General features: G+C 44.6%; 1 protein-coding gene across 9 annotated transcripts in view; it reads right to left on the bottom strand.

The window, feature by feature from the left end:
• Positions 1-17,872, bottom strand: part of MAST4 (microtubule associated serine/threonine kinase family member 4) — a 568,735-nt gene extending 550,863 nt beyond the window's left edge. For 6 of the 9 annotated variants that reach the window (XM_045494932.1, XM_045494941.1, XM_045494949.1 and 3 more), the window contains exon 1: positions 17,224-17,872. In XM_045494932.1, the coding sequence (XP_045350888.1) occupies positions 17,224-17,580 (357 nt within the window). In that variant the 5' untranslated portion in view covers positions 17,581-17,872. The remainder of the gene's footprint in view (positions 1-17,223) is intronic. The other 3 variants (XM_045494988.1, XM_045494995.1, XM_045495004.1) reach the window with 1 other exon arrangement.
• Positions 17,873-18,775: the final 903 nt, after the last annotated feature.

Here is an 18,775-nt window from a genome sequence, read left to right as displayed (position 1 = left end):
TTGCTGGGGGTGAGCAAAGGAGAGGGCTGGAAGGAAGCACAAGACCTTTGAGCAAAAAGACAGGAAGCGTTAGGTGCCTTACTGGTCTGGACTATAATACTGGGATATTTAGTAAAATCGTACAAATGGCAGAACCAAAATTTTAAGTTTATGGGGCTACAACACTTACAGGAACCAACGTTTTGCTGATGAGTAGAGCAGGTATAAAACCTTAACTCACGAAGTCAGACATACCAAAAAAAAAAAAAAAAAGTATTTTCTTCAAATCAAATTAATTGAGTCCAGGGCCTCTGGTGAAAAACTGGTCCCTCCAAGTCATGTCACACAAAGCAAAGTCTATCATGCTTGCTACTGTATCCTCATTGCCAACCAGACCCTGAGGGCCCTGAAATCCAACACACCCATGATTCCATGCCCCTCAGGTAGCACCCAGAATCCCTGTCAAGGCAGGGAACCCGCTGTCTAAAAATCCAGCCTCCCCAGGCCCACCCGGTGGCCAGTGACCTTCTCCCTGGCCTCACGCTGCCAACAAGACGATCAAGGATACCAGCCTTGCTCCCTTCCCCTCCAAGAAAGCCTGTTTTCTCTCTCCCTTCTCTCCAATGGAACGCACCCTCTATCCCAAGAGGCATGTCAACACTCTCTGTTCTGTAAATTAAGACTTTTTATAGAGAGACTGAGAAGCATCTCTACTTCAAACTGCTTCAGTTTTCTCCCAGGCAAGGACATGCAAGGCAAGAAATCACTACTGCCTCAGTTCCTGCTTCAAATACTAGAGGAGAGAAAAAGCACAGCAAGACAGTTTTAATCACTTTAAGATTAATTTGCAACAGGTGCCCCCGACAAACAAAGCAGAAGATGCTACAGACACAGATTCCCCAGGAGAAGCACCCCATCACTTCGAACCTGGAGGGGTCAGCAGACCTCTCCCAGAGGGTGGACAATGAGGTTTCCGTTCTCCGCAAAACACTGTCCAAGAAGCACCTTCATGGTGGGAGGTGTGCAAAGTACCACACCTTTTTGGTCCACAAGAAATCAGCCAGCTCAAAAAAACAGGAGGACCTTCTCAAAGAATGGACAGACCAGGGCTCCCTGAATGGGTTTCTGTTCTGCAACACAGATAACCTCTAGTAAGACAGATTAACCTTAGAAAACAAAGATGAGGATCTATCATCACCCTCCTCAAGAGCCAAAGACTTCCAGTGATCCCAAATTATCATTTCAGTAAGGGCCAATAAACTCCTTGATTTTTCAGGCCAGACAACTCCACCTTAGAGGAAGAGCTTTGGCTCTATCATTTCATGCATTGACCAGCTGTCTGCAAGCACTGTGCAAGGAGAGTGAATGGTTCTCAGAGTTAAAATTAATAGCATAGCTGTAATTGCAAATTTCACAAATCCAGAGCACACACTGTGGTTATGCTAAAAACGACCGTGACAGAGAATCTTTGAAGGTCTAGTGGAACTGGCCACACACCCGGGGCCTCGCAGACTGCTTGCTTAGGTATTTTTCCTGAGGGAAGAGTGAGGGGAAGATATGCTGGGCCAGGAAAGAGAGAACAGAGCTCAGAGAAGGTTCATTTGGGAGCTTAATGTTCCTTATAAAAGCACAACTGCCCTCATCATTCCACCTTGGTTTGCACATTTTAATACCACCTCCTATAAGCTTTCCCCAGTCTTGAAGTCCACTCATTTTCTCCAGTCCCCCCTGCTGCCTTGCTTTCTAAGTTTGTGTGGCTTTCGGAAGCAGCCATCATATAACACATGGTCCCCACACCAGTAGACCAGAATCACTAACTCTTTAGAGAAGCAATTTCCTCCCATGCTTACAGAATCCTGTAGGAGACATCAAGTCCCCTGAGTTTTATAGAGAGGTTTTATCCGCAGGAGATTCACTTCCCTCCGCACCTCCAACTAGCTCCCCTGACCAGCCTGCAGAAATTGCCTTGTAAAATCACACGATCCACCTCATAAAACCAGTTCACCAAGGGGTGCTGAGGCCCTGAAACAAGCCCACATAGCTCACAAGTTTCAAAAAGCTCCTGGATCACGGGTTGCCAGGACAAATCCTCAGCTATGTCAGGAGCCCCCCACACACAGGCCATGATTCCTGCCAAGAACCAAGAGGGTGAGAGCTTCTTCAAGCTTTGCAAGGGTGTTTTGAAGAGGAAGGAAAAAAAAAAAAAAAAAGATTGAGGAAATGTCTGAAACTCCAGCTGAGCCAAAAACATCATTGCTCTCCACTTGGCAAATTTCAAGGAAAGAGTAATCAACAGATATCCCAAAGCAAGGAAATAAAGTGGTATCCTCAAGAGACAGGACCCAAAAGGGCTTATCTGGTAAATTCTTACCAAACCTACTTTCTCCCTGAACTCTGTCCTCACCAACAAAAACACCAAGTTCCTTAAGACAATGACTAAAACAGCATTAGTCGCAAACACTGCTTAATTATCTAGGGAAAGATAAATCTTTAAAACAAAAATAATCTTGATTAGAAAGTTATGAAGCTATAAATAAACTGGTATTAAGGAAAACACTAGCATCCTGGTAGTGTTTTTTACTAGTAATTTTACATGACACGGGCACAAGGAATGAATCATAGGAGAGGGAAAAACCACCTACCAGTTCCTATTCCTTCTTAGTGAACACATCTGTTGGGCAAATTATTTTATCTGGTACAACCTTCTCCTCCCCTCTTCTTATTTCCATCTTCAAGGCACCAGGAAAACCCTTTAGGGTAAATCCCATCAGGGTGATTCTGTAGTTCTTTTTTGCTCTCCTTACTGACATTACTTACTTTGACCCACATTTTCACGTGTTGATAGTGTACTGCACATTCACACCAACTCACTCCACTTATGCTGTCTCCTAAATCGACTATGTGTTGCTTTGGGCACGGACCAGATTTTTTAAATTTCTTTTGCGTATCGTTTCCTTCCCTCCCACCTGCCAACTCCTACAGAGCTTTGCAAGAAGCAGCTTCAACAAATATCTCCTTGCACACCAGCTCAACCCCACCACAAGAATTGTCAGCAGCAGCTAAGGTACCAGGCAGGAGTCCTACATCCCATCTCCAAGGGCATCTTCACCAGCACCTATTATCAAAACATACTAAGACAACATTTGGACATTCCAAGATTCTATGTCCATCCATTCATCCAGCCCCCCTCCCCCTGTATTTCCTCCCCTTCTGGCCAATAGGCCACAGCAAGAGAGGCACCATTCCTATACTTGAATAATAAATATAGTCCCAGCCTGCAAGTTCACATTAAAATAAGCCTCCCCTGCGGCATCTGGGTGGCTCAAACGGTTCAAAGTCTGGCTTGGGCTCAGGTCATTATCTCCTGGTTTTTTAATTCAAGCCTGTGTCGGGCTCACTGCTATCAGTGCAGACCCGGATTCAGATCCTCTGTCACACTCTCTGCCCCTCCCCTGCTTGTACTCTCAAAAATAAATAAGACATTTAAAATTTTTTTTAATTAAACAAAAGAAGCCTCCCTCCACAAACCACCACAACAGGCCCTAGTTTCCTAATAGATCCTAAATGAGCAGCTGTTTTACCCACAAATGGAAAGCTGCCCCACCCCCGAAAGTCAAATTAGTCTGTTCAAGATTTTTTTTTAATTTCACGATAATTTTGTTACATAATCTGCCACTTTATATCCAAGCCCACAGACAGAACAGCAGCAGTAATTAAATTTACATTCTTAGACGTCCTTAAGTGTCAAAATAAATTCCTAAGAACCGCAGGTAATAGTATCTGAACAAGTCAAGACCGTGCCCACGTGATCACAGGATTTTCAAGAGTATAAAGTGAGCACCCCCTGACATTTCTCAGCAGGGCTTATTCCTATCACTTGGTAAACCTGCATTTATCATTTGTTAAAGTCCGTGTTTCACTTTCTCTTTAATTACCACCGACTATCTCTGATGGAACCATCCCACCGGTGGAACTCAGCTGCGAGCGATTCTTTGGGGGCCTTCTCCATCTCTTGACATGAACCAGCTGCACGAATTCCAGAACCTAGCTGTCACCCTCTCCTGAGAGGAGGGTGGACACATGGGAGAGAGAAAACCAGCAGCTCTAGACATTAGGAAGACAAACATCCTCTACTTGCAGGGATGCAGCCACCCTTCCAGACACTGTAGAGTCAGGTTCAGAAAACAAAGAGGCCCCAGAAATCACACATTTATGTGCAAGTTCCCCAGTGGAAGGAGGATATGTGCAATTACTAAAAACCTCATCTACAGGAACTAGGTAATTCTTGTGATGGGTGTTAAACTAAAAGAAAAAGCACAGCAGAATTTTAAAAAAAAGACCATTTCCCTTATTTCTATTAAAAGTACTTGGCTTATTTTAAAAGGTATTCTGATGGGTTTTTTGAGGTAACCACCTTCTACCTTATATTCTCGGCCTTCACATGTCTACCCCCTTAGAAATGAACTGAAAACTGCCAGGGGACATTTTGCTTCTAGTTAAGATTATTTGTTCCCGGTATGTGAAGGAGTCTCGGGCATCCATGACAGTGTCCTTAAGACAAAGTAAGGTCACTGCCACACCTCTAGGAAGAGCCCCAGAGCACAGGCTGAGAGTGCTCCCCTGGCTCACTAGGGCCCTGATCAGCCACATGGGCAGATGTTGACAATTAACATCAATGATTACTTGTGCCACAGGCATCCACCTCCAGAAGCTGCTATATGGCCCCCAACACCATAGGGAAAACAGGCCCCTCCTCAGTATCCCATTCATTCTAGGGGTTAATTATACTTCTATAGGCTGGAAACCCAATCACCCTTTAAAACTACATCTCTATGGGACTTCACACTCCAAGTTCCAAACAATGGACTTCCAAACAAACTTAGAAAAAAGGCCTGACAGCTAAGGCTAACAGCTTAGGCTAGAGATACCACCGTCTTTAAATAAGTAAGTAAGTAAGTAAGTAAGTAAGTAAGTAAGTAAAAATAGTCTACTCCAAAGGCTGGGCAGGTAGGATCCACAACAGTGCAGGAGAGAGCCCTGGCGGCCAGGTAACGCAGAGACCATACAAACTTTTCAAATCAAAGAATTTTATCAAATCAGAAACTGCTAGTCTAGGACATCAGAATGATAAACTTATGATGGGACATGTGGCCCAAACATGGCCCAAACATAACAAAACTGACCTTGTTATCCAGAGTTACACTCCTCTGCAAGACTGGGAGATAAGAGGTAGTACCCTCAATTTATTCTGATGAATGACAGAAACATACCAAATAACTTTAAAAGATGAATAAAAGAGGAACATGAAACTTTTTTTTTTTCTGTATGTTCAAATCAGCATAATCTGAAAGGAAGGATCTATGGGCAAACATCCTTGTGAGAATTCCTTTCAAGAATATGTGCCTATCCACAGATCAGAAAACACATTTGCCTACCAAGTTTGTAAGAAAAAAAAAATACTTTTAGAACAAATTATGTACTAATGACAACAGTAAAATTGTCTTGTTTCTGTAGTAAGAGGGAAACAAAAAATTGGAGCTAAAAAGGACATCTTACTTCACCATACATGAAAACCTTGGAAGCTATAATCCACCCAGTAAGAAGCCAAGACAGTGTTCAGACCTCCCAAACTCTCAGCTAACACTCAGCCACTACTTATACAATTGCCAGAATTCCTACAACACATATGCACTGACAGCAGCTTTTGCCTAAGCACCAGTGAGTACAGCCCAGCATCACTGTTAATGTTTTAAGGCTGGCTATCAATATTTCATCAGAAATTAAAATAATGACTTTAAACATGTGGCCAATAATGGCTTACTGCTGCAACTGTGATTGTTCAGCTTCCCAAAGCCAACCAGAAAATAAAAACTGGTTTATGGTTTAAAACCTTCATTTGCAGAAACTCTCCCAGCCTATTAACTGATGACCTAAAACCCAAGATCATAGCTTTAAATCCTAGCCCTGACTTTAACTTCCAGAGACAATCCAAACTCTTCATGGCAAAGGCACAGGGACCCCGCCGCTAAGTGGCATTTTCATTAACGATCATTCATTTATTCTTGGCAGAGCACCAAAGGCTCTGTGCTAGAATCTTGGATACACAGAGAACAAACAGGGACCTTAAGGGTCCACTGTTCTTCAACAGTCTCCTCAAACCTGTTCCATCCTTTTCCTCCCTTGTTTAACATCGAGAAGGTCACTGAGCTACAGCTACAGTAGGGTAGTGCAAACCAACCAAATTACTAGATTTTAAAAGACTTTGGTAGGGGCACCTAGGTGTCTCAGTTCGTTAAGTGTCCGATTTCAGCTCAGGTCATGATCTCACAGTTTGTGAGTTCGAGCCCCGCATCGGGCTCTGTGCGGACAGCTCAGAGCCTGGAGCCTGCTTCACATTCTGTGTCTCCCTCTCTCTGCCCCTCCCCTGCTCGCGCTTGCTCACGCTCTGTCTCTCTCTCTCTCTCTCAAAAATAAATAAAAGACTAGGGTAAAAGTTCAGTGAATAAATGCATGTAAAGCCCTCAGAATGGTGTCTTAACACATAATATGGCTCAAGTACCATTTTGTGCAACATGTTATTGTTCACTCTACACTGTTCACTCTCCCTGTTGAAGGGATTCGAGTAGACAGGACACTGTTCCCACTCAGAGGAACTCACAATCTAGTGGGAGAGAGATCAATTATTAACTATACTACCAAAAAAGTGTACAAAATGGGAATGAGAAAACCAATGAAATAGCAGAAAATGCTATCCAAACTTAAGTGCTGTACAGATATTAACAATATAGACGAGATCTGGCACAACCCAAGACAAAGAGGTGCAGCACAATCCTCACAAAAAGAACTTCTGCTGCTACCTTCCACTTGTTTCTAAATGGAAGGAGAGATGATGCACAGGTTTCATTAGTTTCAGAGGTACAACACAGTCCACTATCTTCAACTTTTAAAATTAAAAAAAATATTGTCTACTTTCATCAAGACTACATGCAATTTTATCCTCACCACCTCCGCTTAAACACTTTTACATCTTCAATGGTTTTCAAAGATGATTGATGCCCAAAGCAAGAGCCCTAAAGCAGAACAAGATGTCAAATGATTTAAAAAAAAAAAAAAAAAAAAAGTACCTTGTTCACAGAATAGGAAGGCAGGAAAACCATACCAGGACATTATAGGGGGAAAAGCAGAAAAAGTGAGAGCAAAAAGAGCTTTAAAATTTTTTGAGTCATACAATTCCATAACCGAGAAAGGCCTTTCTCCCAAATATTCTGTTCAACTAAAGGTTTACTACAATCTCCCAACTAACATGGTTTGTCATGTTCTTTTTAAAATGCCAGCAGCCAAGCTACAGAGGAAAGGGAAGAAAAAATTGCCAAATGGTCAAGTTGCTTCTCTACCGGCATAACTCCTTCCAGTTGGTCTCATTCCCTAATTTTAAAATCGTTACACTCAGCTTGCTCCAGGTGGAAACGTTCTAATTTCCAAAGTGCAACTCATGAAAACAAAAGGGTTTGTTTGTTCTTAATGAAGAGTTCAAAGTTGATTTTCTTTCTTCTAATAGTGAATCTGCACCATGCCTAAAACCCACCCATCACCGCAGATTGAAATTAGTCTAAAAGATCTTAGAACCACTCTAACTGTACTTCTCTTCCTAGCCAGCAGTTAACAGCTTGTGCGGATAACTAATCAGTGTACGAAGAACAAACTGCCAAGAAATTCCAAGGAAATTAAGTGGTACATTAAATAAAATTTACAGAAGTACTATTTCAAAGAATAAGTTAAAGTACCATAACACAAGGCAAAGAGAAGATAGTCTTTTCTTATTTGACAGGCAGTTTCCCTCACATTCTCCATCACTCTCCCATGCTCACACAGCACTCGCTTAGTCTTTAAAACTGCACCAAATTTACCTGGCACTTCTACTCACTAGTCACAAGAGAGCCACAAAAATGAAAGGTCAGCATTTTCTTGAGTCTTCCTGATAGGTACTCTATTCATTTGAGATGAGACTGAAGTTCTCCTCCCCAGGTAAAACTTCTCAATGGTCCTTTTTCTCCAAATAAGCATCTTGGGCTGCACTTCTGCCTGGAGCAAACATTCTCCTCATCTTGGCTACACCTGAGAATCCCCAGAGCAGCCCTCTTAAAACAAGCCTAACAAGGAGCACCTGGGCAGCTCAATCCGTTAAGGCTCTAACTCTTGGTTTCAGCTCACCTCATGATCTTGAGGTTTGTGAGTTCAAGCCCCCATCAGGCTCTGCACTGCTCAGACCCTGCTAGGGATTCTCTTTCCCCCTTTCTGGCCCTCCCCCGCTTCCTCCGTCTCTCAAAACAAATAAATAAACCTCAAAAAATAAAAAATAAAACCACAAGCCTGAGGTGATGACTTCAAATAAGCATCAAACTCAATTAAGCTTCAGATGATTTCAACTAAACACTCCAGCTAAAACTATGGGAGTAACAAAGCAGATTTTCTGAGTTTATGTTACATGTGTAGGAGCTATAAACACTCCTACAGAGCCAATTTATTCATAATGAACTTGTTTGTGAAAATAATCCTTTAACCTTTTATACACGAAATAGATTTCATCATCACTGCATCTCATTTCAACACCTTAATGTAGTTTAGGTAGCAATGACTGCCCTAAGAAGCAATTTTAAATTTTTAATTTCTGTAATATACGTCTCAATGACATGTTCAGTGACATAAAATTTTAACCAATTCTAACCCAATTTTACTTTACTTCCCTCCCGCCGATGATGCACCAGGTCCCTTCCCACATCGCAGAAGGTGTGTCCACCTCTGCACAAAGAAATGCCTAAACGACAAATGTTAACACCAGAAGTCAGAGATATGATGGCATTATTTTTAAAACACAGAAAGGCACAAAATTATCAGACAGGAGCGACCAACATACCTAACTTCTCAGCTTATCGAAAACGTAGCTGACCAAGTTCTAAGAGGCCAAAGGACCCACACCCAACGTGCGATTATTAACGTACATTCAACTACCCAAACTAAATTGGGTGCACCTGTGAGCTTGCCAGCCACTGAAAATACCACTAAATCACAGCGTCAAGAATAATAAAATTAAATTTTCATTTTCCACATGATAGCCTATGAAATTAGTTAAGAAAGGAAAGCCAATCTAACAGTACTTCCTCTCTCTCACACACATCCCCACCTCATCCCAGCCCCCAATATCAGTACAAACCACTGGGGCTGAAAGGCTCAGTGGAAATAAGTATCATAATCAAAATTATATCGACTGTGTCCAAGAGAGGAATTGATGGGCTGGCAAAAGAGTACAAGTCTAGGGTACAAATTCATAGGCTGTCTCACAGACACATGTGGCTAGTTATGAATCCAAATCATTAAATAAGCAGTGAATGCTCCTTATTAAGTGGGAGGGACCACCAGAAACTGCATACAAGTTCTATACATTGAAATGTGACTTTGATGTATGTGTGCCGCTGACCACGGTCCTGAACCAACATTTCCCCTTTGGGGGAAGGCTTTTCTCTCCTTTCCTTCCCAGGAATTACGAACCAGGTGAGAGTTCCTGGAGACAGATAATGAAAGAGACAAGTACACAGAAGCTGGTGGAGGATAAGACTTCTGTTCAATCTTATGTTATGTTCTACTTTAACCCAAGAGAACAGTACCAGACAAGAAACCAGACAAAATATCAGAGACATAAAAGAGAACAAGAATCTCTGAACAATGCAAAGTTGTATAAACAGCAGCCTGAACAGGTTCATAAGACAGAGCACCAGGTTGGTGAGAGGTGCAGTCCCTGCAGTAGCATTTGAATTTTATCAAAAGTGCTCCTAGATTGTTTTTATTTTTGTCTTAAAGGTTGACATGTCTACACTGCCCCAAAGGGACACAACAGAATGGGGGGGGGGGGAGGGGCGGGGGAAAATTTACATATCTTAATTCTTGTACTTTTAAAATTACAATCACACTTCTAATAGATTTCCTCTCTGTGAAGTTGGGGTGGCCCTTGGACCACCTGCCTTACCCCACTCCACCCTAACTCATATATAAACCAAAGCTGGCTTCCAAAAAATCATTTGATTGGTCTTATTACTCCCTTCTCAGCCTCCAAATCATTACCTTGGATACTTAAGTGCATGGTCATCATCTCACCAGCCTCACCATACAACTGATATGCTGCCTTGTGACTAAATCCCTGGGCAAAGCCAGTAATTTACATGTTCATACAGTTGTTTAGGATATTATTAATAAATGATCACTAAGAGCAAGTTCCATGAGTAAAAGAGAGATCATATCTTAATAGAAGGGTTAATGAACCATACACCATAAAGCTTTCCTGTTAGTACATTATAAGAAATGCTCTATGAAACGAAAAGTGATAACTGTGCTACACATCTACCTACTCATGAATGAAAGGGCCTGTCATGACTACCAACAAAACATGCTAGTAGCATAATCCATCAGGGAAGGGACCGCTAGGCTTCTAATTATTCCTGGCTATGTCATAGCCATTCTGCATAAACCAGCTCCTCATGCTCAGTAATAACAAATGCTGCTACGGAATACATACTATGTGCAAGGCATCATGCTGGCTACTTCATATAAAGTATAATTCTTAATTCTCCTAACAACCCTCTGCAATAAATGTTGCCATGTCCATTTGACCTATGAGGAAACAGTCTCAGTATTAAAAACCTTTCCAAAGTCACACAACCTGTAAGTGGCTCAGTGTCATCGGTCCGTACCTTCAGGCACTACTGACTCTCACGCAGGGCAGAGAAAAACTGGCTGCTAGCCCTTAAGGGATGAAGGAGAGGAGCACATGCCCTTTCCTGACAACACTACAGAACACGAGGATGTGATTATAAATGACATGAGGTTTCTTTCGTATAAAAAGTACAAGCATCTCTTTTAAGATACACATGTGCATGCATGCATGCACACACACACACACATACCCACTCAGTTTTCTTCAATGCCAGGCCACCCTATTATGGATCCTTCTCATTGTGAGAAGGCTCTTTCTACACTGTATCATGTTTGCACCCCGCACTATAGTTCTTCCACAACCTTCCTCCAAGGGACAAAGTGAGAAACAATGGGACTCATACACTGTATCCACTGAATCTAATACACAGCTTTGTCACTGACTGTAATACATAGTTAATACATAGGTTTGTCACCAACTGTAAAACAGTGGCAAAATATAAATATGACCTTTCCCTAGAATACCTCAGACCAGAGGTGGAAAAGGCAAAATCCTTAGTTCTCTGATGCTGATCAGCCCTTCTCTAGGAAGATACAGGCAAACAAGCTAGATTCTCATAATGTGTATTAGCTCACCAACACCACACTTCCCACCGACAAGGAATCTCATACAATCTCAGGGCAATTTCCCCTTGTATTCACCTTGGGTAAGTATTTCTCTGTAATTTACTGTGGAAATGAGCTATTCCAAGGCCCTCTTCTCAGTCACCATTCCCATTAATAAAGTTTTTCCTTCAAGAAAATAGTAGGCTTAAGGCAACATCACAGTGAAAAGGAGCATTAATATTCACACTATGGTATTCTCTTGAAGAGAGCTCAATTCTTTTTCTACAGTATTTGCCATGTGTTTACCTGGGGCACTTGAACTACCAGGAATGAGCCCCCTGTTCCATGTACACATCATTTATTAAGATGCCTTCTTCTAGGTTATCAGCTCCAATCATGGAACATTTAAGCAGGCTACACAAGCAGTTCCCAACAGGTGGGCTTCGTGCTTCCTGCCCTCCCCAAACACAAATCTCACCATACCACTATCTCGATTCAAATCCTTCAACGGCTCTCAGCACCAGCTGCTGCATCACTCTCAAGTGTCATCTGATGTTATGCTCCCCCCTCCTCCATGCCAAACGACCCGCTGACCCACCATACTCTCTCCCACTTTAGGGCCTCCAGCTACCTGCATGGCTCTTACCCATGGTATCTCCCAGCTATCTCCCCGCTCATCCATTATGTCTCAGCTCAACATCACCTCCTCAGTGAGGCAGTTCTCACCTCCCAGACTAAGAGAGCTCCATGATATAGACACACTCCCTCACAGCCTGCTCCTCTGTTCCATTTACTGCCTTTGAAACCAACTAATTAATAATCGTGTGTTGTGTGACCATCTCCCTCAACTACACTAGAAGCTTTGTAGGGTCCAAACTATCTCTGTCTCATCCACTTTCATGTCCTTAATGCTGAGGCCAATGCATCACTAGAGTCTCATGCAATATATATTGGTTGACTGATTTTCTCAACTCTCTTATCGAAATGGTGAGTCAAAAAAGTAGACAAAATAATAAATGCACCAAGATTTATGCACTGCTTTTGTTCAAATTACGTAGGTGCTGTGATTAATAAAATACAAACTCAGGGCGCCTGGGTGGCTCGGTTGAGCGTTCAACTTCGGCTTAGGTCATGATCTCACGGTTTGTGAGTTCAAGCCCCATGTAGGGCTCTGTGCTGACAACTCAGAGCCTGGAGCCTGCTTCTGATTCTGTGTCTCCCTCTCTCTCTCTAATCTCTACCCCTCCCATGCTCATGCTTTCTCTCTCTCTCTAATAAATAAGCATTAATAAAATAATATAATAAAATTCAAACTCAATGAAAAGCTTTACTGAATTCATAGTTGTTTATCGCTATTTATTTTCTTCAACAATGAACAGCAGAAATTCATGTACTGCATCACTACTGTGTGCAGGAATCCCACAAACACATCCCAGGTATTAAGAGCAGCACTCAAACACCATTCAATAGAACAGTTCAAAGACATCCCATGACTGTGCCTATTGTCACGCAGGAAACTGTTCCCCAACATACGTCAATAAAACAAACCTTTTAGTATAGCAGAGTATAAATGAGCCACTTTATATATGGAGTTGAAAATCCTTTTAACCACTAAGCCTTTTCTTTTTCAGCCATTCTAAGAATCCTTCCAAGTTTCAAGTTCTAATAGACACAGTGAAAAGTGGACTTAATACACAAGTCCCTTTAAAGGTATTTTGAGTGGATCCTCAGTGATTTAGCTTTGTTCAAAATTTACCTGGATCAAAAAAAATTTTTTTTACCTGGATCCATGAGGTATTTTTGATAAGAGATCTAGAGGTCTGGGCATAATTCACAACATACACAACAAATGAAAACACATAGTCACCGTTCAATCAAATGCGTAACTATTTTCGAAGATGTCCTTTTTTCCTCATTCATTCAATATATACTCACTGAGTCCATACTAACATACTAGAGGTACTGTGCTAGGCATATAGGACAAAATCCCTGCCCCCGAGGAGGTCAGTGATAGACAGCAAACGGTACCTGAGTACTTCATTAGTGTCATCACACGGTACTTTGGGAAAAGACAGGACAAAGTTGCCGACAAGTAAATCTCAGAAATGTGGTCACAGCAACAGTCCCCCAATCTAGACAGATGCCTGTAGATCGACAGAGCCACCAACCCTCAACACCCGCAGACTCCAAATGCACAGGCTTAGGGAAACAGCGGAGGAAGTCAGATGCAGTTTATTAAACTAAGTGATATGCACCATCTCTAACTCCCAGGTGTTTAAATACAGAAGAATGCAAACACTGCCTTCTTATTGTTTTTAAGCAACAAAAGTGTAAGGGGCTGATTTAAGTCTCTGATACCTAGTAAGTTCACACAAATATTGATAGTAAGATAAAATACATAATAGGTCAAACACTATTGATATACTCAAATCAGCTTCAACAAGGTTGCCAAAAACAAGTTAGCACTGCAATTATACACCACATACTTGAATTTTGCTGTTTTTTTTTTAAATTTATTTTAATGTTTATTTTTGAAACAGAGAAATCAAGCATGAGCAGGGGAGGGGCAGAGAGAGAAGACATAGAATTTGAAGCAGGCTCCAGGCTCTAAGCTGTCAGCACAGAGCCTGTGACGGGGCTGGAACCCACAAACCATGAGATCATGACCTGAGCAGAAGTCAGGTGCTTAACCGACTGAGCCACCCAGGAGCCTAGAATTTTGCTGCTTTTTAAAAAGTGATGCAGAGGGGCGCCTGGGTGGCTCAGTCGGTTGAGTGTCCAACTTCAGCTCGGGTCATGATCTCACAGTCTGTGAGTTCGAGCCCCGCGTCGGGCTCTGTACTGACGGCTCAGAGCCCGGAGCCTGTTTCAGGTTCTGTGTTTCCCTCTCTCTCTAACCCTCCCCCATTCATGCTCTGTCTCTCTCTGTCTCCAAAATAAATAAACGTTAAAAAAATTTTTTTTTAATTTTTAAAGTGATGCAGAAAAAAATAAAAATAAAAATAAAAAAATAAATATATAAAAAGTGATGCAGTAAGTTATTATGAGAAGAAAAAAAACACTTTGGAAAACAATGACTCTCCCAAGCTAGACACAACAATTTAAAGATCTAAATGAACCTCTTTCCATTTTATGCATTGCACTTAAGCCTTTTAAAGCATTATACTCAACACCTTGCCATAGTAGGACATTACTCTAACAGTGCCTTGCCATAATACGACCTGATTCAAATGAAATCTGTTTCCCAGCTTATGCTAATAAAATGAGAATAACCTGAGCAGACACAGCCTCAGGTTCTCTCAAAGTAGCAAGTTAATTACGCATAAAAATAACAAGCCAGCCCAAGTTCGTACTTCCATGTCACAAGATATTCATCACCAATGAACTTGAAAAATTAATATTTACTTAGCACTTCATGCTATATATTAGTGTGCTAGGATTACATAAAATCGCAGGTATAAAATGCCTAACAACTCTATTGTTGTGATTCCCATTTAAAGGTGAAAAAACTGAGGCTACAATTAATTGAATGGTCCACAATCCCACAGCCAGTTAATGCAGCAGAGCTGGGAAGCACACCCATGTCTTCCCACTAAACTTAGTGTTTGCAACCCAGTGTTCCTGACTGAACCCTCTGGAATGGTACTTGTAGTTGTGTGCATTTTCTGAGGAGCCGGTGGAGAGCTGACATTAGATTCTCAAAGAAGCCTACCATCCCACAAAAGGTTAAAAATCACTGCACCATACCATCACCCAGGTAAAACCAGAAAATGCACACTGGACTTTAACGCCTTTCACCAAGACTACCACTTCTCGGCTCCTGAGGAGGAAAAAAAAAAAAAAAAAAAAAAAAACTCCACAGTTAACAGTTTCACTTTAAAATTCTCACAGCCAAGTCAAGATTTCCACTCCTGGATAACTTCCAGCAACCTCTGCCACAGACTCAGTTACACAATAAATTGCAATACTGTATCAGTTTACATCCAATTCTGAGATTTCACAAATAGTGACCAATGTTATTTAGTCATTCCACTTTCCAAAATGTGTTTCAATCAACCAGTCCTCACTGCATTGCCTGAGAAATAAGCTATCATTATATCTCTTCCCACGAAGTAAAACACTGTCACCATGAGGCCAGGCAATAAATCAGCTACAGAATTGGGATCAAAAGTGAGAAGCTCCTTGCTTGCCCCACCCATATGCAAGACTGTGTCATTTACCCCAGAGCAACCTCTCCTAGCTACAGAGAAAACACTGGGCATCTTCTTGACCAATGACAACACTAAATTAGAATCTACTAGTAAATCAGTGAATTAGGGCATACCCCCAGCTGCCCAATGACAAGTGCGCTCATCTTGAAAGTTGAGGCAGATGTCACAGGATAAACACCTGGCACATGCCTGACATCTTAAAAATGAGATGCAACCCCTGAGGGACTCTGTGGCAGGTATGGCACTCAGCTTAACTCCTGGCATTCTGTCCCTAGGATCAATCTGAACATTTGATCCACCCTAAATTCCTGATCAGCAAAAAAGAGTATTTCTGTGGAAATGAACTTTAACTTCAAGTTACCTGATTCAAACCCCTCATTCTACAGATAAAACCAAACCTCAGAGGAATGAAACCACTTGCCTAAGGCTCATAACTCAGACCTCAGAAAGCAAGTCTCCCAACACCTGTCCAGGATCCTTGCAATTCTCCAGGGCACTGGAAAATCGATCATGGTTACTGCCAGAAGCTTGGCCATCGACCAAACAGCGCTGCTCCATCTCTGCCTCGCCAGGACATGATTCCCCTCACCCTGTGGCAGATCCACTCTTTGCCTCCAGAATGAGGTCCCTGGGGGCCACTGGCAGGACACTGACCTCAACATGCACATTCTGAGGGATAAAGACAATTACCTACTAAAGCTAACCCCATCCAGGAGAAGAAAAAATAGGACTCTGGCACTGAGGAATTAACTTCACAAGGGCTCTATGTTAGGACGATGTTTTATTTATAGCCCTGCCTGAACAAGATGACTTAGGCACAACTCTCCAAAGCAAACAATCTAAAAGATAATGAAGAACCTTATGCTTCTCTAACTGTGCTCCAAAGCCCCCCCAACACACCCCCTGCCAAAAAAAAAAAAAAAAAAAAAAGCCAAGGAAAGCTATCTAGAGGACACCAAAGTCATACGCTCAATGTGTCAGGACGCGACCCACAAGTTTTGGATGAACGTTCTTCCAGGAGACCAGGATAGAAACAGTCTCCCGGAAGAAAATCAGGGGTTCTCTATCCAGTCTGGCAACCAGCGCGCATCTGGACACCCAGGACCAAGTCCGAATGAGAGATGCAGGCGTGCACGACAGTGGCGCCGACCGAGAGCTCGGAGTCCCGCTCTCTCAGAGGACCGACGCTGCGGGGACCAGCCAAAACCACCCGCAGGTGATTCCGGGGAGCCGGCATCACTGACACGCCCCGGTGAAACTCCACGGGTACCGCTCCCACTCTTCCGCCAGGACAGACACACCGTCTCTTCCCCTCACACCCATCCCCTCACCACACTCCCTCTCCGCCCGAGAGCTTCGGCGGGAAGCAACGCCCACTTCGGAAAAGATCTTAGTTGTGGGGACCAGCCGGGCGTCCAGATCACTCATTCACAGAGCCACCGTAGCAGACACAAACATTAAGGAGTTTGCTGTTTTGACATAAAAACCACACGATCAGGCCGCACATGAAGGCACACACACCGAGGTAACAGCCATGAGAAGTCAATGACCCACAGGGAGGCTCCTAACTGCCAGCACCCCGGGCTCGGGGCAGAGCACCTGGGGTCCCTCCCCCTCTCCACGCCCCGGGGCGCCCAGCCGTGGGCCGCGCGCGGAGTGGAGAGCTGAGGTCTCCCGACAGCAGGGACCCGGAGGGGGGCGAGCGGGGGAAGGCGGGGCCCACCTCCTCGTCCTGCTCCTCCTGGGACGCGCTGCTGCCCCGCGGCGCGGGCGGCGCGGTTCCTCCGCGGAGCTGCGGCGGCGGCGCACAGACTCCAAGCTCAAGCACCACGCGCGCGGGAGCGCACGCGGCGGGCGGCGGGGCGCCTAGGGCGCCGCCCGGCGGCGGTGGCTGCGGCTGCTCTCGAGAGAAGCCGCCGGGCTCCCCTTCCTCCGACAGAGTTTCTGAGCCCGAGGAGGACTCGGCCGAGGAAGCGCCAGGCGAGGAGGCGGCGGCCACCGCAGGGGCAGGAGCCCGGGCGCCGTGGCCGCTGCAGCCACGGGGCACCGGCTCCGGCGCCTCCGAAACTTTCTCCCCCATTTCCCTCTCGGGCCCAAAGTGCAGCCCGAGGGGCAGCGGGGACGCGGCGGGCACTCAGCGTCTCCAGGGAAAGCTGCGGGCTGCGCGGCTCCGGCTCGCTCTCGCTGCCGCTCCCGGGCTGCGGGGAGCCCCGCCGGCGACTACATGGCCGCGGCACGGCCGCGGGAGCCCGCCGCCAAGTTACCAGCCGCCCAGATTTGGCGGCCGACCGGGGCTCCCGCGCGCGGGGACAGGCCAGCTCGAGCTGGCGCTCTACGCTCCACAACCCTAGCGAGCTGCGCCCGCGCCGCCGGGACTGCGGCTTCGCCAGCAAAACCTGCCTCCGGGCAGGAGCGGGGCCGGCGGAGGAGACGGGCAGCCAGGGGAGCCAATGGCAGGGCAGGCGCGCCGGTGGGCGGAGGCTGCGGCGCCCCCGGCCGCACGGGCGTCAGGTAGGGGAGGCGGGGCGAGGCGCGGGCTACGGGATCCGGCGGAGCGCTGGGGCCCCCGGGACTGGGGAGAGGCGGTGGCGGAGGGGGCACCCGGAGCCTGGAATCGGAGCCAAAGGCTTGGACTCCGAGCTTAGCGGAGGAGTGGCTGGCCGGCCTTGGAACGCCAGGGAGAGATGGCTGAGGGGGCGGTGAGACCTTGGAGAAGAACTGGACTTTGTTTCGAAAAAGTAGAATTGAGGAAACTGACCAGAAGTAGAAATTTAAAAGGAAACACAGTCACGCACACACACGCACCCACTAGACTGCTGGAGGAGAACGAGGGAAACTTCGTGGTATAGTGAGTGGATGGATCTAAACAGACCTGATTTCCAATCACGGTGTCTCCGTTTAAACTCGTTTGGCCTCAGTTTCCTCAGCTGGAAATAGAGACATTACATTAATACCTGTCTTGTCAGGCTATAGGCAGAATTAGAGCAAATATTTATGTGTATGTATATAAGCTTCAGCAGAGTGCCTGGCTTGGACACATGGTTAGTTTTCCAAAAACTATTTATTTTTGTCTATTAACTTGAAGTTTAAGTCATGCCCCTGTATTTAATTGGGAACGAGAATGTGCCTAGTACTGTGCCCAATCCTACACAAAGTTGAATTAGAAAGGGCTCTGTGGCGCTAACCATTGCCTGCCTCTGCACATCCGCTAAACAGCATGAAGAGTTTACAACTTCCAGTTGACTGTCTGCTAGCCCTGGATTCTAAACCAGCAG

The sequence above is a fragment of the Leopardus geoffroyi genome, chromosome A1 (assembly GCF_018350155.1).
Source record: "Leopardus geoffroyi isolate Oge1 chromosome A1, O.geoffroyi_Oge1_pat1.0, whole genome shotgun sequence".
Classification (NCBI taxonomy): Eukaryota; Metazoa; Chordata; class Mammalia; order Carnivora; family Felidae; genus Leopardus; species Leopardus geoffroyi.
Note: the sequence above shows the minus strand (reverse complement) of the source record. Positions and strands in the feature narration are given on the sequence as shown.